General features: G+C 37.5%; 1 protein-coding gene across 4 annotated transcripts in view; it reads right to left on the reverse strand.

The window, feature by feature from the left end:
- LOC129947427 (E3 ubiquitin-protein ligase highwire) overlaps window positions 1-21,875 on the reverse strand; it is a 125,780-nt gene extending 103,905 nt beyond the window's left edge. For 2 of the 4 annotated variants that reach the window (XM_056057970.1, XM_056057969.1), the window contains exons 1-22: window positions 21,621-21,875; window positions 11,155-12,055; window positions 10,889-11,095; window positions 10,644-10,826; window positions 10,428-10,571; window positions 9,496-10,355; window positions 9,343-9,431; window positions 8,875-9,287; window positions 8,659-8,816; window positions 8,466-8,605; window positions 7,981-8,399; window positions 7,774-7,913; window positions 7,546-7,715; window positions 6,800-7,483; window positions 6,558-6,743; window positions 6,372-6,499; window positions 5,868-6,311; window positions 4,625-5,818; window positions 4,311-4,561; window positions 3,963-4,250; window positions 3,750-3,897; window positions 3,582-3,684 (exon numbers count right to left, since the gene is read on the reverse strand). In XM_056057970.1, the coding sequence (XP_055913945.1) occupies window positions 3,582-3,684; window positions 3,750-3,897; window positions 3,963-4,250; window positions 4,311-4,561; window positions 4,625-5,818; window positions 5,868-6,311; window positions 6,372-6,499; window positions 6,558-6,743; window positions 6,800-7,483; window positions 7,546-7,715; window positions 7,774-7,913; window positions 7,981-8,399; window positions 8,466-8,605; window positions 8,659-8,816; window positions 8,875-9,287; window positions 9,343-9,431; window positions 9,496-10,355; window positions 10,428-10,571; window positions 10,644-10,826; window positions 10,889-11,095; window positions 11,155-12,055; window positions 21,621-21,691 (7,321 nt within the window). In that variant the 5' untranslated portion in view covers window positions 21,692-21,875. The remainder of the gene's footprint in view (window positions 1-3,581; window positions 3,685-3,749; window positions 3,898-3,962; window positions 4,251-4,310; window positions 4,562-4,624; window positions 5,819-5,867; window positions 6,312-6,371; window positions 6,500-6,557; window positions 6,744-6,799; window positions 7,484-7,545; window positions 7,716-7,773; window positions 7,914-7,980; window positions 8,400-8,465; window positions 8,606-8,658; window positions 8,817-8,874; window positions 9,288-9,342; window positions 9,432-9,495; window positions 10,356-10,427; window positions 10,572-10,643; window positions 10,827-10,888; window positions 11,096-11,154; window positions 12,056-21,620) is intronic. The other 2 variants (XM_056057971.1, XM_056057972.1) reach the window with 2 other exon arrangements.
- Window positions 21,876-21,943: the final 68 nt, after the last annotated feature.

The raw sequence follows: 21,943 nt of genomic DNA on the forward strand, positions 1-21,943 counted from the left end.
TTAAACAGCCTTGACATACTATAGTAGGCTTTATTAACTTTGAGTAACTGCCTGCGTATTTCTTTTTCTATATTGTTATCGGCTTCTACTATTGATCCAAGATATTTGAAGGAGGATAAGACTACTTCAATTTCATGCTCTGCTACCTTGAATATTTAACCAACTATTCCTTTCGTATTCGATGCCAAAATGTACTTTATTTTTCCCTTACTAATGTGCACGATGAAGGAATTGTTTTCAGATTTCTTTCTCCAAAGCCAGACCATCACCTTGTAAGAGGCTGTTGCAGATGTTGATTGGTCTGGTTAGCGGTCTGGCTATTTTAACCTGGCTCGATATATTGGTCATGGTCAGCCTACATAGTCATGTCAATTTATTTCTTATTTAACTACTTAAGGTGCCGCTACAGTCCTGTGTGAACTAGGGCTTCACCAACAAACTTCTCCATTTAACTCGGTCCCTAGCTAGATGCATCCAGTTTTGCGGTGAGGTCACTTTCTACTTGTGCGCACCACCAGGTCTTTCTCTACTGCGCTGTCCTGTGGTTGTGGATTCGAAGACTATAGGGGCCGTAGAATTGGTTTCCATGCGCTCTACATGACCCAGTCATCTTAGTTGTTTGACTTTTACCCTTCTGGCTAGGTCTACGTCGCTGTACAGCCCGTACAGCTCGTCGTTCCATCTTCTTCTCCACTCCCCTTCGATGCATGCGGAACCGTAGATCACAAGAAGAACATTTCTCTCAAACGACCCAAGGTGCTTTCATCCGCTTTTGTCATATTCCATGCTTCTGCACCGTATAGCAGGACGGGGATGATGAGGGTCTTATATAGTGACACTTTGGTCACTCGAGAGAGGGGTTCTACCCAATTGCAAATCGAAAGGTTCGGTTAAGTTGTTTTCAACCTTTATAGAGCAGCGCGAACGGACGATTTTGGCAGGGATGCCAAAACTAGACATGGCCCTATACATCTCGTTTCAGTAGATGCTGTCATATGCGGCTTCAAATCGATGGAGAGATGGTGGATGTCGATTTGATGTTCTTGAGTTTTTCCAGGATCTGACGTAATGTGAATATTTGATCGACTATAGACTTTCCTGGTCTAAGACCACACTGATAAGACCTACCAGGTTGTTACCGTTGGCATTTAGACATTTACATATTACGGCATAGAAGATTTTGTAAGGCATATGAAGTAGACTAATGACTCTATAGTTCGTGCAGTTTAGAGGGTCTACTTTTTTCAGAATCGGGTAAATAAAACTGAGGTTCCATTCATTCATCGGGCAATTTATTTCTAATGAAGAATTTTCTAATGGGTATGTACATGCTGACTATAATACCGTAGGTGGTCTTAAAATCTATAAAATGATGATAAGTTGGAATACTAAAAACTAGACATTTTTCCATCGCCTGGCTAACGATAAAAATCTGATTTATTGTTGATTTGCTTAAAATGCAGACACACTGATATTTTTTTCATATGGGGCTTTCTGTTCTTGTAGATTAGAGGATATTTTATTATGAGGGGTCAACAACGTTATACCTCTATAGTTGCTGCACGTTGTAAAATCTCTTTTGTTGTGTATCGGTCAGTTGATATTTGTTCACTATTTTTCTGAATTCCATGAATTGTTCGCTGTTAAGCTAGAGCCGACATGATCAATCAGCTTAGCCTTACCGACCTCTTTTATGCTTGGTGCCGATAGGACACTTGAATCTTGAACTTATGGAATCTCTACTTTTTCTGTGAGCTGACCGTTTAGCAATTCATTAAAGTACAATTCCCATCGATCCAGTATGCCTACAGAATAGTTAATCAGATTGTATTCACGGTCCTTAAAATCGTCATGATTCAGACGAATTAGTAGAACTTTCGGATTTTTCTAGTTCAAAGGTCTAGTTTTTTTTTCCAGGTAGATTTTTTTCGTCTGTGAATCCGCTTTTCTGTTCTTGTGAGTTCTTTGTATTCCCTTTTCGTTCACACGTTCTTTTTTTGGTTGTTTCATTTTGATAGATATGCAATATTCTTAAATTCGTTCGATAGCTTGCATTCTTCATCGACCCATTGAGACAGTTAAACGGCTCTTTCTTACCTTACTTACACATTTAAGGTGGCGCTACAGTCCGGGACAAACCTGGGACTCAACCAACATGCGTCTCCAGCCAGCTCGGACCCTAGATAGCTGTCTCCAGTTTTGCACGCCAAATTGGTTGAGGTCTTCGTCCATCTGCGTTCAACACCTGAGTCGCAGTCTTTCTCTTCCGCGCCGTCCCTCGGGATTGGATTTGAAGACCTTTCGGGCTGAAGCGTTGATGTTCTTTCGCAATACATGACCTAGCCTTAAGGCATTGGACTTTTATTCTGTTAACTAGGTCAGTGTCACTGTACAACCCGTACAGCTCGTCGTTATATCTTCTCCTCCATTCTCCACCTATGCATACGGGACCAAAAACACCCGAAGAATTTTTCTCTCGAAGGATCTTAAGACGCTGACAGGGTCCAGGCCTCAGCGCCATAAATGCAAACCGGGATGATAAGTGTCTTATGAATATTGATTTTAGATGCTCGAGAGAAGACTTTACTACTCAATTGCCTTCTAAGTCCAAAGAAGCCGCGATTTGCAAGAGTTATTCTTCGTTTGATTTCAGCGCTGGTGTCTTTGTCTGTGTTTATAGCGGTGCCTAGGTAGACAAAGTTCTTAACTACCAAGCAGTTATAGCTGTCAATGGTGACGTTTTGTCCAAGACGTCGTTGTTCAATGTCCTTTTTTGATGACAGCATATACTTGGTCTAGCCTCATGGACCACTAAACCCATCTTGTTCGCATCCGTCGCATAGCACAAAAACGCTTCACTGACATCACGCTTTCATCTTCCAATTATGTCAATATCATCTACGTATCCGAGTAATTGGATTACTTTTGGAAAATTGTGCCTATAGTGTTGATGGTTGAGTATTGTACAAATTCTTTCCAGAACGATATTGAAGAAGTCGCATGACAATGCATCGGCTTGTATAAAATCGTTTCTGATATCAAATGCATCGGTGAGATTCTTCATTTCCATTCTGCACAAACGGATAATTTTGACAGGGATGTCAAAACAAGACTTTACTCTGTAGAGCTCTTCTTTATGGATGCTGTCATACGCGGTTTTAAAATCGATAAAGAGATTGAAGTTGCCGATTTAAAGTTCCTGAGTTTTTTTCCAAGATCTGCCGTAGTGTGAATATTTGGTCGATAGTGGACTTTCCTGGTCTGAAGCCACACTGATAAGTACTAATCAGGTTGTTGACGAATGGCTTCAGACGTTCACATAGCTATATTCACTTCGTCGAGGTCGGGTAGACGAAATTGTTGATCTACGTCGCCTAAGTTGAGGGGTTCTATCTCCCTTACAGCGGAATTCGGTTCGTCATCGCCGTTATATACTTTGAAGAAGTGGTCTTTCCATATTCTCAAAATAGACTGCAGTTCTACTACGATGTTCCACTGACCGTCCTTACAGGCTTCGGTTCGTGGCTGGTACACACTTTCTTACCAAAGAATTATATATTAAGAACAGTAAAAAGAAATACCTGGCAAATTCAAGTCCTTTTTCATCAAATTAGCGCTACACATCCCACCCAAATAAGCCAATTCATGTTCCAGTCGTATTAGACATGAATTCTTCGCATTTACCTTTAAAAAAAGAATATAAAGTAAATACACACTTTCATTATTCTAATGTTAAGAGGTTTTCTTACAGTTGTTGGATTATCATAACCCACAACAAGACATTTAAATCCATAACGATTACTATGTGGATCCTGAGCGTATAGCGAAGCTGTCTCCAAAGAAAATTCCACTCGATTTCCAGGCAATATTATAATATTTTGTGGCCAGTTACTAACTCTGTAAATATTTTATAATTATTCATCACAAAAACTACGAACATCCAAAATTCTTTTTTAACTTACGTATTAAATTTCTTAATAACAACCCAATCATTATCATTTGCATTAGAATTAGCATTTGCTCCAAGACCACCTCGATTGTAATTCGTTACGACGGCATTTTTACAACTTGAACGTTGCATAGACATATTATTGTCCAACATATCTAAATAATCATTGTCAACTTGACAAGCTTCAGCTAAATATGGCTTAGATGGTATTGATATCAATAGGTAGTCTTCAAGTTGGGCTGTTCCACACTGAGGATCGAATTCGATGGCAAACCATTGTACACAAGGAGGAAACTCCACTCTTAAAAATTTCCAAAATCAGTTATTACTTATTTTAATATATTTTTATGGATCAAACTACCTCTGACATGTTATGGATCCACTACGATATGGATGTTCACTCTCTACAATGCAGTAATGATTGCTTGTAGTACATATGTCCATACTTTTATCTATCTCATCCATTCTCTTTTTGTTGATCTCCGAAGCTGAAAAGTCCACCTTTTTATCTTTTGATTTTAAGGTAAGATATTCCTTGCTCGAATAAAGTTGATTCAATGCAGCCACATGGGGCAAAATCTCCTTGATCAATCCAAGGATTTGGACAGAACTCTAAAAAACACAAACAAAAATTTAAATGGAATCCAACTTCATACAAAATAAAATAGAACTCACTTTTGGGTCATTACAAGCTAAAGTTCCAATCTGAGCATAAATCAGAGGTAACAAAGTGTGGAATACATTTGCCGATGATGTGTTGAACACCTCGAGCAACTGAACCACCGTCATCTGACTTCCCAAAACTCCATCATCTGAATCGCTTCTTTTCTCTATCACATCTAATTCGTTGTCAGTCCGATCGTTACCGTTGAGTTTTGTGTCGACGTGGCCTTTGCGATAATTCAATTCCTGAATAGCTCCACTCTCTTCAATTAAATCCTTCGGATGAATTTCAGTTGCTCCAATCTCGATCTCAATGTCAAATGGATTTGTGGATCGTTTGTCAAACTTGAAGGTTTCTATCAAACCTTTGGAGAACGATTCGATTCTCTTTGTGATATCTCTGGCAGTTGTTAGACTAGGATCTGTTGAGAGAGCTGATGTTCTGGAATTGTTAGCCCAATTAATATCCATGTGCTCCTCAATCGGTGTTATATTGTGCTCCGAATCGATGGTCTGAGTGTGATTTGAGGAATTATCACTTGGTGAGAGGGATGCAGCCAGGGCATTCCTGGCCAAAATCAATAGTTCTGTGCATTTTTTGGTGATATCAGTTGCAACCTGGAGAGCTGTGTCCCGAGCTGTGACTTGATTTGCATAAGTCAACGAGTTTCCATCGTTCTTAATGGGATTGCTGTAGTAGAGGATGCTTGGAATCTGACCCCTTGATGGTGTTGTTCCATTGAAACTCAAGTCACAAGAATAAAATGTGAACGTAGTTCCACAGGGTCCGCGAATGGATGACATTCCCGAATCACCAGAGCATGTTCTGGCTCCCTGGGAACACAACCGCAGAGCGTAACGAGTATTCTCCTTAATATGAACTGGACGCTCGAACTTTATCTCAGCCATTTCATGGTGAACCGCTTCCTGATCATATGATCCCGATACAGACTCGAGAGTTTCCCACTTGTGTCCTGTTGCCTGAAGGTCCACAGTATTGTCGTAGAGCAGTTCCAGTTGATAATCATAGCTTCCAGATCCTGAATACATTGTTGCACCGGCTACAGCAATACCCGGACGATCGACGGTAAATGCTATGGCATCAGGGCCAAAGTTGCCCGTGTTCCAGGTTCGACTTACATCACATCGAGAGAACCTATTTCCAGTCGAGTGAAGACTACGAGGAGGCAAAAATGCCTTTTCAAACTAGAAGCAATTTTGTTAGATTTCATTTATTCTTAAAAAAAGTTCTTACCTCATTCAATGACGTTTGATAAACGATCTCAGCTAGAACCCTCGCCAAAAGATGGCAACAGTTATTAATCAGCCCTTGATTGATATCCTTGCACATGACAAAGTCATTCACATTCACACTGTGATTGTAGATGTTCTCTATTTTAGCCCTAACTGGACTTGAAATGATCTCCAAAAGTCTCAGCAGAACATCTTTGAAGGCCCATGTGTTGCTTGCGAATTCAGTTTTCTCCTGTTGAGTTCGATAGATCATCTGCTCCACCAGGATAGGATATTGATGATTCTCTGAGCTAGATAACATTGGCAGACCGAAGTTATCACTTGGACTTACAATCGACTGACGTTCATTGCCGGATGTCAATAGGGAAAATGTGGTTCTTAATTTTATGGAAGGACTACAAAGTCCAGCAATTATTGCACTAAGAAGATGAGAGTGTAGATCGCCCTTTAAAAAAAAAAAATACAATTTTATATTACGGATTCACGATGACAATGACAAACATACCAAATCCATTTGGGAAAGGAGATCACACAAACAATTCCATTTAAGTGAAGAAGTTGGATAAAATGCATCGAAGCATGCAACGAAGCTTGTGTGACATTCCTCAAGGATCTCAAGAACCATACGGTAACCTTTAGAAAAAATTACTAAATCAATGGAACTTGTAAACACAACTTCACCCAAACCTACCATCTTCACTACAAATATCCTTAAATATATCGTCATTGAGTATTTCAATTAGAAGTGCTCGAACATTTCCAATGCACTCGGCTAATTGGACATTCTCCATGTTAGCCTTCCGCGATGTCGGTGTCGGTAACTCGTTAGCTAGGTATTGTTTTTGTGTATTAGTCCCAGACTTACCCGCTTTGTTGGCTAAAACAAAATTTCTATGAGTAAAAATTCGATTTTTAAGCCTACCAATTTTTTACCCAGATTCCCTTCGGCCAATTTCTTCGCCGAAATTTTAACACTCTTCTGAGGATAAATCTCGTTTGTGTACTTCCTCAACAATCTCAAGCATGATTTGTTCACATAGATCAAATATTCCAACGACTGCTTGACCTGAAGATGACGCGTCTTATCCCGTTGCTCGCGAATATTTCGCTTAAACGATTCCCATGACCATTTAAGCAACGCTACCAAACTCTCAAAACACTCTTTGGTCACTGTGTTGGCAAAGGATTTGGAAATTTTATGAACAGGGTCCGTTTCAATATGTGGTGTTGGTTGTTTGGACTCTTGGGTGATAAGTCGGTACAAAATGGACGGAATTTGTCCAGAATTGATATCAGTTCCGTTGTTGGCTTTTTTAGAATTTTTAAAAACAAACACTAGTTGATCTTCGGTGGTAATAGAAGCCTGACCGGCTGATCCACAATCAGATGACGGTCCGGCTATACGTGCCCATATTAGGTACCATCTCCCTGCCGAGGCTGTTATGGGCTTGGGTAGCATAATGTGATATTTACTGCGAGCTGGACATTCAAAGGGAATTTCTTTGGTCTCGGAAATGAGAGTTCCGTCCTTTTCATAGCCCCCACCATCGATGCCAAGATCGAATACTTTTAACTTGCAAGAATATTCACCACGACCACCATACATTCCAAAACCACCTAAAGATTGGAATTTTATTCGCTTTGGAACTCAAAAAAATTAAAATGAAACAAACACTCACATATCAAAACATCGGTGTCGCAGGAGAACCGAATGGCCTCCACACTGTGCCCAGAATATCCCCAACCACCGCCAAAGTTTTCAAATCGGTTCAAAATCTGGTAGTCGTTGGATTGGTTTTCCTTTATCTGATTTTGGAGTGCGGGCGTTACATCTTCAAAACAGCTTGGACTGAAATATAAGGACTTACATAAGACTTCAAACAAATATGTATGTTTATTGAACTTGCATCAAATCCTGAGCAGACGTTAAGACATCCAAACACGCTAACAGATTCAACGATGCCTGTGATCGAGAAACTTGGGATTCTGGTTTATTCGTTGGCAGGGATAATTCTGGGGATAAAATCGCTCTGTAATTCGATGAGTTCTAGAAAAGCAAGAAAACAAAACATTTTATATGGAAGTTTTTGAAATAAACTTCTTTCATGTCTTACAGTTCCATTTTTTGGAATCTCACTAGCGAGAACATTATAGCACAGCACACTCTTCGTTACTCCACCATCAAACACCCACAAAACATTAAATTGAGGATCTAGAGCAAAAGCAATCTGTGGCATTGGTTTCTCGATGGGGCTCTTAGCCTCTTGACGACGACGTTTTCTCTGATCTCCAGCGCCCATGTGTATTTGATTCTCATGCACCTCAAATACTTGATTCCTCGACTCATGCATACTTCGGGACATCTGATCGATATTTCGATCGATATTCTGGTTGATCTCAGGCAGTTCCGCGTTGCGGTTGCTTTGAATAATTTGAACAAAATTAACCTGGTTGTTGTAATGTGCAGTGCAACTTCCGTCCCGTCGATTTATTGTCAGGGCGTGGAAAGACAAAGGAATTGTTGGAATCAACACTACATGAAATCAAAAAACAGGTAAGTCAAACTCATGTGCATGTTCCAAAGTTTTGTTCTTCTTACAAATTGTCTTCTTATCAGCAATGACACTTATCTTTGGTAGAATGTGAGTTGTTATGAGAGATTCATCTATTTTTATAAATGTCTGATCACCACTGGAACCAATCCATGTGGCTTTCTTGCCAAAGCTTGGTCCCAAACCACTGAAAAATATTGGAATCAGTTCAACGATTTGAATTTATTCTGTAAAACTTACAAGACAGCTCCGGGAGTGCAATTCCATAAGAATTTCTGCCTCTGAGCCATAATCGCTGAAGCAGCAGAACCTTCTTTAGATGGATCGAGTAATTTTAAAGCTTCATCATGCATTGAAGACTTATTGAAGTCATTTGGTAGACGTCCGAGTTGTCCTTTCTAAAATAAAAAGAATTTGTTTAAAAGAAACTAACTTGTCCAAATTTTATATGTTAACCTGATAGTTTCCAAAAGTATAAACAACTCCTTTGTGGGTCAATAAGACAGTATGGTTACTCCCGGCAGCTATTTGGCTAACTGCTCCTTGAACTTTAACTTGAACCGGTCCGCTTACAGCTTGCAAATCTCCAGTTCCAAGTTGTCCATACTGATTGCTTCCGAATGTAAACACTTCCCCCGTTAGGGTTAGAACCACAGTATGATGCAATCCACAGGCTATCTGGACAACTGGACTATTTGATGGTAAGACCAAATGTTGTGGGGCTAATGGGGCAACTCTTGGAGGATCCTTTTCTGCATCTGAAGCCATATTATTTTCTTCACGTGGTTGCTTATCCTTTCGACGCAACAAGTTAGACTTAGAACGCTGACGACTCATTTCGCTTAGGAGCTTCAGATCTGCGGTATTGTCTTTATTTTACTATAAATACCTTTTTATTGTTTACTATCTATAACCACATCTTACCGCTGTTGTCTTTTTCCTGGATGGTAATGCAAGAAGAACACAGTCTACATTTGGTACATCCCGCATCACCATGTCCACATGGGCAAACCCTTCAAAATAAACTCAAAATTTAGAAATTAATTCAATTATTTTAAAACGTGACTCCCAACTTACGCTCCTGGAACTCTCTCCTCTATGGGCACATTAACCAATGACACACAGGAGACATTGTATGCTGTACATTCCTTACATACAACACACACCCTACACATTCCTTTTCCCAAACTATGATCATCAAAATCACACACATTTGCCACGTCATACCTCTGCCTCTGTTCGTTTAGTTTCACATCAGCCGATTCCACTTGACTTCCCACATTTGTGTCCATTGAGTAATTAGATTCTTTAGGTTTCGAACTACATGACCTTCCACATTGTCCTTTGTTATTTAGGCCAAAAGTAAAGAGCTGGCCCTTGGAGTTGAGAACAACACAATGGGCTTTTCCCAAAGCGACTTTGGTAATATGTTGATCTGCAAATTCAGTCACATAACCATGAGCATCACAATGTGCTGTGTCCTTTCCAAACATTATAAGACGTCCTGTTTTGGTCACAAATGCCGAGGTTCCATTATTACAGGCGGCTTGAATAACCACATGTCCATCGATTCGAGTTAAGCGCTTTGGTTTGCTGGCTTTTGGCTGTCGGCGGTTCTTCGACGAGTCACCATCCTCACCACGACGAGCAGTTCCTGCAAAGTATACAGTTCCATCGTCGTTGACTAGAAGTGCATGTATTCCATCGTGTCCAACGGCTACCTGGGTTATATTGGACACTTTGGAAATTATCAGTTCTGTTATTTTCATCGTTGGGGTCCGACCGACTGCTTTTAAGCCCAACGATGGAGATTTTCCATAAAAATAGACTTTTCCATTTGAAGCCTTGACAAGACCAAATTCTTTGCCACATGCAATTCCTTGGATTTCTATATCCGATGGTAATTTGGGTTCAAAAATATTATATGATGATTGGATCTACATTTAAGGAGAGACACAATACCTCTGTTCAAAACAAAAAAGAAGGCATAACTAATCGTGACTTCTTACCTTTTGGATTTGATTTTGATTGAGTACTTCGTCTTCAAATGCAGCGTAACCTAGGGTCCTGAATTTTTTCCGGGCTAATTTGAGTGGCAAGTCAAATGCCAAAATTCCAGAACTATTGAAAATTTGCTTTACAACAAGAGTATCCTAAAAAATAACAAAAGAGAACACCCTTGAGTTAAACGAGAATGGGTTTTTTAAAAAAGAAGTTTGACTTACATCACGATTGGTACAAATCATGTTAATTGATTCTTCATCTGAAAATAGGACGTAGTTGAGTCCTTCACGAATCATTGGTAGATTAACATTGGACGGACATTGGACTGTGGACAAGGTGTCAGTATTGACGAGGAGAATGTTTTCAGAGAGACGTTTGGAAAAACGCTTAAAATATAATTTTCCCTGGAAATACAATTTGAAATCATAAGAATGTAGGAAATGGAATCACTCCTTTTTCAACTTACTGCACAAAATCCTAACCATCCCGATGCTTCTCTTCCAAATTCTGTATTTGTAGCATAGACATGTCCTTTAAAAGATCCATTGAATCCGGTGCCGATTTTCAAGAGACAAGTTCGATATAAGAGATAAATGAATGTCCCATCGGATGCCATTGCTGGTTGAACCGATGTTAGCGGCGTTGTTGTACTCAAGATGGATCTTAATGAGAACTAAAGGAAGGACAAATTATTACTGTTTGTTCTTTTTCTGTATGAATTTGAACACAAACCTCATCGACTAAACAATTATGAGGAATCCCATGGGAATGAAAGTCCGGTCGAATGGGTTTATTTAATGCCGCACTCATAACAGTCCGCTGGAGCGAGAACAAGACCAGTGGTAGCTTAATTATTTGAGCTGACAATTGTTTTGGAGACTTTAAGAGTGCGGCAATAGCCTTTAGGATCTTCCCGGTATCACCACGAGCAATGCACAGTCCGATTAGCGATGAGCAAGCAATATTTGACCAATTAGCTTCATACATTGGTGAATGCGAAGCCTGTTGACCTGCCGAAGAAGTACTCATCGTAGCTAGGTCAAGAAGCAGATCGTAGAGTGGATTTATCAGATCGTCTGGTTCTAGCTTAAAACTTTCCGGATGTTGCCCCTGAATAACATCGAATAAAGCCTTCAGAGCTTTGGTGCATATGCTAGGTTGAATATTCCTAGCATCACCGATCAATTCGAAAAGACTGCGTAAGCCAGCACCGACAATCAGTGGTACTTTGGCTATCTGTACCTCTTTTTCGACGGCTTCATCGGTTTCGGTATCACCATCGCTGTGTACAGAATCTGCCCCACCAGCATTCCTCTTTTCATTGCTGTGACAAGAACATTCAATTAAATTATTCGCTAAACAAGCATTTGTACATATCAAACAGCAAGATGATAAGGCTTTGATTTTTTTCGAAGAAGATGATTTTTCTTGAAATATTGCATATTTTGCATCAGCTTCTAGAACGGCTGATCGAATGGCTGAAAAGACTGTAAATTTTGATGAATTTGGTTTCAATTCGATGTGGGCCAATGAATAGGCAGGGAAAAGTTGTTCATTATCAACTAAATTCTCGGCTGCTTTTTTGTCTTTGTTGTTGTTTCTTTTTGCACCTCCTTTCGTCTCTTGTAGTTTCCTGAAGAAACAAATCGTTTTATTAATTAAAAATGTACATAAGTTTATATTTTTAAAGAGTGTTATTCGTTAATATAAACATTTTTAAGTAAAACTCAAAAACTTAGAAATAAAAAATGTTACCATGGCATTATGTCGAAATTTAAATAATTTGTTTTCTTAGCTTAATACGACCAAATTTTTAAACATTAAAATACATAAAACTTTAGAAAATATTTATTTTCTCTAATAAAATATAAAAACAAGCTTAGCTTAGTTTTATAATTGGTTTTTAAAGCATCCGCAATGAACTCTCGCCTTTATATTGAATACCCTTAGGTTAGGTTAGATTAAAGTGGATGTCTGTGATGGAATAGGACACACTTAGGCCAGTTTAATGGCCCAGTGTGATACCACATGAATCTTGAGGCCAGTTTGAGTCCCTTACGAAACCTGAGGGGCTGATTATGCTAATGTGATTTAGACCGTTTAGATAGTTATAGAAAAATTCTCCTAGGTAATTCTTGCGTTTTGAGCTTGTGCTAGGCATGTACAGAGAAGGTGAAGAACTGTTTACTCCTATTCCTCATACCTACAGCTTCTGCATAAGTCATTTGAGGATACGCCTAGCCGCGTGGCGCGCTTGCCTATTATACAGGGCCCGGTTATGGCACCTATTACCGAGCTTATATGCAATAGATGCTTAGAGATAGCAAGGATCTTGATCGCTTTAAATTTTGTTTAGGCCAGATGTTTTTTTGTGACCTGACACGTGGTGATGCTGTTCACATGGTGTTTGCCTTCTTCATAGCGTCTTGCATTAGCAATAGTTTAAAAGTTTGAATACCCTTAAAAATTGTTTGATTTTTGTATAATACCAAAACATTTTTAAACAGAAAAGGCAAAATTGTTTGAAAATAATTTGTATTCTTGTAATTCATCAAGTCTGTTTTTTTTGTTTTATACTTTGCACGCACTAAAGGGGTTATGAATATCCTTATAATGATTAAACATAGTGTAAGCAATTAGGAAAGGAGGATAGGATTAGAAAGAAGAAACCGATGCACATTAGTTTTGAATGTCTACACATTGTAATGAGTATGAATTATTGAGCCTCGTAGAGCACTCCACATTCGTGTAGTGCGGCTAAATACGGTTATTACGGTTGAATTGTTTAAGGGGTGGAATGCAACAGGCTATTTCAATAGAGCAATGACAGACATGAGACCTTGCGGCGTTGTTCGAGAGAAGCAAATGTCTCGGTAAGAGAACGATCTCCAATCATTTTTAGAGCTCTTTTCTCAATTCTATCCAGAAGACTGAAGAACGTTATTGGAACACCAGCCCAAATATTAGAGTTATACTCAAGTTTTGGACGAATAAAATCTTTGTAGATTAAAGCCAAATCAGAAGGGGAAAAAAACTTCTTGAATCGTCGGAGAAAACCTAAACAGTTAGCAGCATTTTTGGCGATGTTAAATATGTGATCACTCCACAACAATTGGTTTGTGATGCACCTACCTAGGACTGATAGTTGTTCAGTCTTCTCGATACAAGTACCACTCATGGATAGTGGCATTAGGGGAGGGTTACGCCTTTGCGTAGACAGCATTGAGTTTTCCAAGTATTAAATTCTACACGGTTTTTGATTCCCCATTGGACAATGCTTACAAGATCAGAATTTAATGAGCTTATCATACGCTGCCGTTGCTAGTCCACATCCGAAGAACAAGGATGAGAATCTAAAAACGAATATGAAAAGCTGAGGGTACTGTCATCCGCGAAAAAATTTAGTGTGTTAGAAGTTTCAGACAAAAGATCAATTAGAAAAATGAGGAAGAGCGTCGGAGACAAAACGGAGCCCTGGGGCACACCAGCTTTTATTTTGTGAATATCAGATTTGAACCAGTCCAATACTACTTGAATTGATCGGTCCGAGAGGTAATTTCTAACCCAACAAAGAAGAGATTTATCGATAACAAAAGCACGCATTTTCGATAAGAGAGCTTGATGCCAAACTGTTTCAAATGCCTTTAAAATATCAAGTGCAATAATCTTACTTTCTCCAAAATGATGTAAAGATTTGATCCACTGTTCGGTGAGATAAACCATGAGATCAACAGTGAACCTATTGCTACAAAAGCCATACTGCCGGTCATTAAGAAGCTTCCATTCTTCAAGATATTTCTTAAGCTGAAAATTGAACAGCGTTTGCATGACCTTGGGAAGAAGTGACGTAAGCGCAAGTGATGATAGTTAGAGGGAGAGGAGGATTCGCCTTTTTTTGGGACAGACTTGATAAATGCAGTTTTGCATCCACTCGGAAAGAGACCAGTAGAATAGGACAGATGGAAAAGCTTACGCAGTGATTTTGCCAGCGTTGAAGAGCACCTCTTCAGAACAATAGCAGGGATAATATCCGGGCCAGCGGATTTTTGAATGTCAAGATTAGTAGTCCAGCAACTATACGAGTGCGAAAAAAGATTTGTCCCATAGAAACGTTATGTCACTCATGGGCAGCATCGAATTAACAGCAAACTGTATTGCAAGCAAAGGGTACCAGCCACGAACCGAAGTCTGTAAGGACGGTCAGTGGAACATCGTAGTAGAACCGCAGTCTATTTTGAGAATATGAAATTATATAACGGCGATGACGAACCGAATTCCGCTGTAAGGGAGATAGAACCACTCAACCTCTGCGACGCAGATCAACAATTCCGCCTACCCGACCTTGACGAAGTGAAGATAGCTATATCTAAACTTAAGTCAAACAAAGCTGCTGGAGCTGACGGCATCGCTGCCGAACTATTCAAAGCAGCAGGCGATGACTTGGTACGGAGCATGTACCAACTCTTCTGCAAAATATGGTCGGAAGAAAGCATGCCCAATGAGTGGACCCTCAGCATAGTGTGCCCGATACATAAGAAAGAAGACCCTCTAAACTGCGCCAACTACAGAGGCATCAGTCTCCTTAACATTGCGTATAAGATCCTCTCTGCCGTATTATGTGAACGTCTGAAGCCATTCGTACACAACCTGATTGGTCCTTATCAGTGTGGCTTCAGACCAGGAAAGTCCACTATCGATCAAATACTCACACTACGGCAGATCTTGGAAAAAAACCAGGAGCTTCAAATCGATACCCACCATCTCTTTATCGATTTTAAAGCCGCGTATGACAGAATCCATAGGAAAGAGACCTACAGAGCAATGTCTAGTTTTGGCATCCCTGTCAAACTTATCCGTTTGTGCAGAATGACGATGGAGAATGCACACTGCTCTATCAAGGTCGGAAAAGATCTTATCGATGCATTTGATGTGAAAAAAGGTTTTAGACAAGGCGATGCACTGTCATGCGACTTCTTCAACATCGTTCTGGAAAGAATTGTACAAAACTCAACCGTCAGCACTAGAGGCACAATCTTCCAAAGGTCCATCCAGTTACTCGGATACGCAGATGATATTGACATAATTATAAATAATGAGATCAAAGCGTGATGTCAGTGGAGTCACTATGGACAGCTATAACTTTGAGGTAGTTAAGGACTTTGTCTACCTAGGCACCGCTATTAATGCAGACAACGACACCAGCGCTGAAATCAAACGAAGAATAACTCTTGCAAATCGCTGCTTCTTTGGACTTAGAAGGCAATTGAGAAGTAAAGTCCTCTCTCGAGCATGTAAAATCACCATCTATAAGACACTCATCATCCCGGTTCTCATTTATGGCGCTGAGGCCTGGACCCTGTCAAAGAAAGATGAGAGCCTCTTAGGATGCTTCGAGAGAAAAATTGTTCGGGTGATTTTTGGTCTCGTACGCATAGATGGATATTGAGTTTGCACCTTAAGGCAAAATACAATCCTTTAGTATTCAACTTTATAACTTTATTTGTCATCACTTGTAAGTATTTAAATAAAAGCAACCTATGAGTTTTTTATATTATAAGGGGAATTCCCTAATATCTATGATTTGTATGTTTTAATACAATTGTTCTTTTTCCTTCTTATTCATTCTTTGTAAGATAGCCTTAGTGTATACATTAAAAGTTTTTTTAAATACAAAAGCGTTTATTTTTATTTCAACTGAAAATACCAATAGGTTATGGGTCCAGTCATTGCTTTCTGTGTTTGTTTAATTAATTAATTATTGTTGTGCTTTTATATAAAATTATATAATACAAAAAGTACCAAGATGTCAAATTCCAAAAATAAGAGGAATATAACTCCTTTCAATGGAGAAAATTATAGTATATGGAAATTTCGATTGAAAGCATTACTTGCTGAAGAAAATTGTCTTCCAGCACTGGAAGAGAACTCTTCCGAAAATAAAAACTCAGGAGAATGGAGGAGAATGGAGCGAATTGCAAAAGGATGCATTATTGAGCATCTGAACGACACAATGATTGGCATGATAACTGAAGAAAAGACAGCATTGGACATAATTAAGAAGCTCGACGAAATTTATGAGCGTAAAAGTTTGGCCACCCAGTTATCGGTGCAGAAGAAGCTCTTAACATTTAAATTCAAAGGCGATATCTCTTTATTTGATCACTTCATAAAATTTGATGAGTTAATCACTGAGCTACAAGCAGCAGGAGCTCAGGTCGACGAGATGAATAAAGTGGCACAATTACTTTTATCGCTACCTTCATCTTATGATGGAATTGTGACGGCCATACAAACTTTAGCGGAAAAGGACTTGACACTGGCATTCGTAAAAACCAGGCTGCTTGATTACCAAATAAAACTTGATCAAACAGATACATCATCCAAAGTGCTTCAGATTGAATTGAATACACCAACAAACAATATGAGAAATGAACGTAAACATCACAATACTTTCAAAAGAAATAAATTTAATGTAAAGTCAAATCGAACAAAATGTGATCATTGCGGACGCTCTAACCATATCAAAGCAAACTGTTTTTATTATAAGAAATTTATTTCGAACAATAAACATCGCAATTCAAACAAAAGGACTAAGGAATGGACCAGATCTGGAGCAGTTCAAACAATTATCCCAAGTGACAAAAAATTTGCTTTTATGATTGGCGAAACAAAATATATAAATAAATATACTGCGAATAATGAAATAAAATTTTTGCTGGATTCTGGAGCAACAGACCACTTTGCAAACAAGCGTGAATATTTTTCAACTTTGAATCAACTGGAACAACCCTTGGAAATTGGAGTAGCAAAGGAGAACACAACGCTGGACGTCAACGAAAAAGGAACCATCGACGTTATAACTAAGGATGGCATTAAAGGCGTACTACAAAATGTGTTTTACTCACCGGAAATTCCCTATAACATTTTGTCTGTTCGAAGGATTCAAGAAGCCGGGATGTCGGTACATTTTGAAAAAAATGGTGAAGTTGTAATTAAAAAATGCAACGAAATATTGGTTAAGGGTGAGTTATGTAAAAATTTAATTATAATACAGTTTTATTATTTGAATCTGAAAACAAATTCAGAAATTAATACCTGTAAGCAAGATACCGAAAGTTATATGCTATGGCATAAAAGACTAGGTCATATAAGTAAAAACAAACTTATAGAAATGCGAGAAAGAAAAATGGCTGCAGATAGTGAAGTCATTAAAAATCTCGTTCCTACTAATTTGATATGCGAAGCATGTATTTATGGAAAACAATCACGTTTACCATTTTCAAAACAAAAAGACAAATCTTATGTTAATCGTCCATTATTAATAATTCATTCGGATATATGTGGGCCAATTACCCCTGTAACAATCGATAACAAAAATTATTTTGTGACTTTTATCGATGAATTCACCCATTACACTGTGGTTTATCTATTGACTCATAAGTCAGAACTTTTTGAAGTTTTTAAAGACTACGTAACTAAAAGTGAAGTGCATTTTAGTCTAAAAGTAGAACAAGTTTACTGTGATAATGGACGTGAATATATTTCAAATGATATGAAATCATTTTTCAAGGAAAAGGGTATAACATATCATTTAACGGTCCCATATACTCCTCAGCAGAACTCGGTTGCTGAAAGAATGAATCGGACACTCACAGAAAAAGCTCGTGCTATATTAAATAATGCGAATTTACAAAAATATTTTTGGGGAGAAGCAATTTTAACTGCTACGTATTTATTAAATATTTCCCCAACAAAAGCATTATGCCCAAACAAAACCCCTTTTGAAATGTGGCATAACAGAAAACCAAATATAGGTAACTTAAAAATTTTTGGCTCTACTGTTTTTGTCCACGATAAAAATAGGAAAAGTAAATTTGACGACAAATCTTTTAAAGGTATATTTGTGGGCTATGAGCCAAATGGATATAAAATTTTGGATCCTAGAACACAAAAATTTATAAAAGCCCGTGATGTCATTTTTGACGAACTAAATTTTAAAATATCAAGGCCAGTTTTAGATTTTGATACAGTGGAATCAAAAGGCTCCACGGAATTATTTAAAATGCCTAAATTTACTAACACTGAAAAAAGTGAACCTGTTGATATACAAAAAGCAGGTAAATCCGATGAAACGGATAAATCCGGTGTTATAGAAACGGATAAATCCGTCATTATAGAAACGGATGATGAACATGAAAATGTTCAAACGAAACACTTTAAAACTGCAGACGGGAACTGTAGAAAAAGTGAAAGAATCAAAAATCTGCCAAAAGTCTCTTATAAAGAGGACCAAGGAGATAATGACAACTTTTTATTATATGCCGAATCTATAATTAATAAGATTCCAAAAGACTTCCAAGAAATTAATGAAATGGAAGATAAAGATAAATGGTTAGAAGCCATAAAAGAGGAACTTAATTCACTGGAAGTGAATAATACTTGGTCGATTGTACAAAGACCAATTAACAAAAATATTGTAAAATGTAAATGGGTTTTTACTATTAAAAATGATTTAAGCGGAAACCCATCTAGGTATAAAGCTCGACTTGTCGCTAAGGGTTTTAGCCAAAAATACTTAGAGGATTATAGCGAAACATTCGCCCCAGTTGTTCGAATTACCACTTTTCGAATTATTCTAGCATTCGCTTGCCAATTCAATTTACTTATCCATCAAATGGATGTAAAGTCAGCTTTTTTAAATGGATTCCTAAAGGAAGATATTTATATGACTATACCAGAAGGTATTACCAAAAAGAGTGATAATTTGGTATGTAAATTGAATAAAGCGATATATGGGCTGAAACAATCAGCTAGGTGCTGGTTTCAACGTTTCGATGAAATTTTAAAAAATTGTCATTTCAAAAACTCACCTAACGATCATTGTCTATATTTTCTAGATAGAGGACATCCAAATCAAAATATTTACCTCATTCTTTATGTTGATGATCTTTTGATCGTAACAGGAGATTTAGAAACTATGAAAAACTTCAAAATCTATTTAAAACAACAATTTGAAATGGTTGATATGAATGAAATAAAGTTGTTTTTAGGGATAAGAGTTTTAAGAAAAGAAAATGAAATTGCTATGGATCAAAGTATTTATTTAAACAATGTTTTAAAAAGATTTAATATGGAAAATTGTAAGCCCATAGGTACTCCTCTAGCAGTCAAATTAGACACAAAAGCGTTGATGTCTGATGAAGAGTTTAACGCTCCTTGTCGAAACCTTATTGGTTGTTTGATGTACGCAATGTTGTGTACTCGTCCCGATCTTTGCACATCAATTAATTTCCTTAGTAGATTCCAAAACAAAAACAACAAAGAACTTTGGCAAAATATAAAAAGAGTTTTAAGATATATAAAGGGTACGATCAATTTTAAATTGAGGTATACAAAAGTACCATATAAAGATTTGTTAGTCGGATTTGTAGATGCCGACTGGGGTGGTTGTGAAACCGACAGAAAAAGTACAACCGGTTTTTTATTCAAATTGTTTGGCGATAATTTAATTTGCTGGAATACAAAACGGCAGAATTCAGTTGCAGCTTCATCTACTGAAGCTGAATATATGGCACTCTTTGAGGCTGTCCGAGAGGCTTTATGGTTAAAGTCATTGTTAAAAAGCATTGATATTATAATCAATGAATCGATCGCAATCTTTGAAGATAACCAGAGTTGTATCTCCTTAGCAAACAACCCAATATCTCACAAACGATCTAAACATGTCGATATCAAATATCATTTTAGTAGAGAACAGGTAGAAAATAAAACAATTATTCTTAAATATATTCCTACAGAAAACCAACTCGCCGACGCCTTCACCAAGCAACTACCATCACCAAAGTTTGCCGAAATCATCTTTAACATCGGTCTAAGAGAATAATTTTTTTTTAAGTATGTTATTTACGTTTTCATATAATATAATATGAATAAATTAAACTACATATATAATATATAATACATTTTTGTTTATCCAAATATCTAATTTTTTTTATTATTTGTATCAATTGTTTTAAACTTTTAAAATTATTTGTATTTTGAGGGCGGCTATTGAGTTTGCACCTTAAGGCAAAATACAATCCTTTAGTATTCAACTTTATAACTTTATTTGTCATCACTTGTAAGTATTTAAATAAAAGCAACCTATGAGTTTTTTATATTATAAGGGGAATTCCCTAATATCTATGATTTGTATGTTTTAATACAATTGTTCTTTTTCCTTCTTATTCATTCTTTGTAAGATAGCCTTAGTGTATACATTAAAAGTTTTTTTAAATACAAAAGCGTTTATTTTTATTTCAACTGAAAATACCAATAATGGAGAATGGAGGAGAAGATATAACGACGAACTGTATGGGCTGTACAGCGACACTGACCTAGTTAGCAGAATTAAAGTCCAACGGCTTAGATGGCTAGGTCATGTAGAGCGGATGGACATCAACGCTCCAGCCCGGAAGGTCTTCGAATTCAATCCTGAGGGACGGCGGCGCAGTAGAGAAAGACCGCGACTCAGGTGGCGCACCCAGGTGGGAGAGGACCTCAACCAACTTGGCGTGCGAAACTGGAGACTGCTAGCTAGGGACCGAGCTGGGTGGAGACGCTTGTTGGTTGAGGCCCAGGTCCGCCCCGGACTGTAGCGCCACCTTAAGTAAGTAAGTAAGTAAAGGCACCTGCACGAAAATAAATGATTTTTAAAACAAAAGAAAATCATAAACTTCATATGTCAATGATGTAAAACATTTAAGGAACTTAATGCACCAAATTTAATTAAAAGTCATTAAGTATTTAATTTATTTTGCTCAAAGAACACGAAAAATGTGAAAACCACAGATTCAAAATTGTTTGATTTATTTCATTAATCCCAAATTATATTTAGTAGTCTGTTTGGTCAAAAGATTCAAATAACACTATCAAACTTTAGGCTTATTTATTTGTGTTCTTGTTAAAGGGAAACCTCACAAAAAACACACAGAAAAGGACTTTGAATTCATATTGGAACCCAGTTTACGAGTTGCCTAACCTGCTACCGACGAATCCTATCGTCCTGGTAAAAATCGATATTATTTTTCTTTCACAAACAAGAACAATCAATTCACTTACTATGATAAATAATTTTGTAAATGTTTGTTTTCTTAAGTTTTTCTTTATTTTTGATAAATAAAAACATCAATTCGAATAAGAAAATAAATAGTTTTTACCTTTCAGAACTATTTGTATACAATTCGTGAAAATATTCACCATATTTCGATGGTTGCACTAAACCCACCATTGCACAATGCCAATAAACTTTTTCCTAGCTTCTATATTTTAGTATTTTCAAATGAAAATAACAACAAATCACTGTTATTTGAGTATTTAAATTTATGAAAATTCAAAAGTTATTGAATTTCTTTTTTAATTTAATTGATTTTTATTAAATTGTTCGCACATAATTTACTTAAAATATTACAATTTATAAAAACAGAATAAAATAGTTCCGAAAGCTTTTTGTTCGGAATCCTGTCTGGAATATTTTCTCTCA

Source organism: Eupeodes corollae, chromosome 2 (genome assembly GCF_945859685.1).
Source record: "Eupeodes corollae chromosome 2, idEupCoro1.1, whole genome shotgun sequence".
NCBI classification, from domain to species: domain Eukaryota; kingdom Metazoa; phylum Arthropoda; class Insecta; order Diptera; family Syrphidae; genus Eupeodes; species Eupeodes corollae.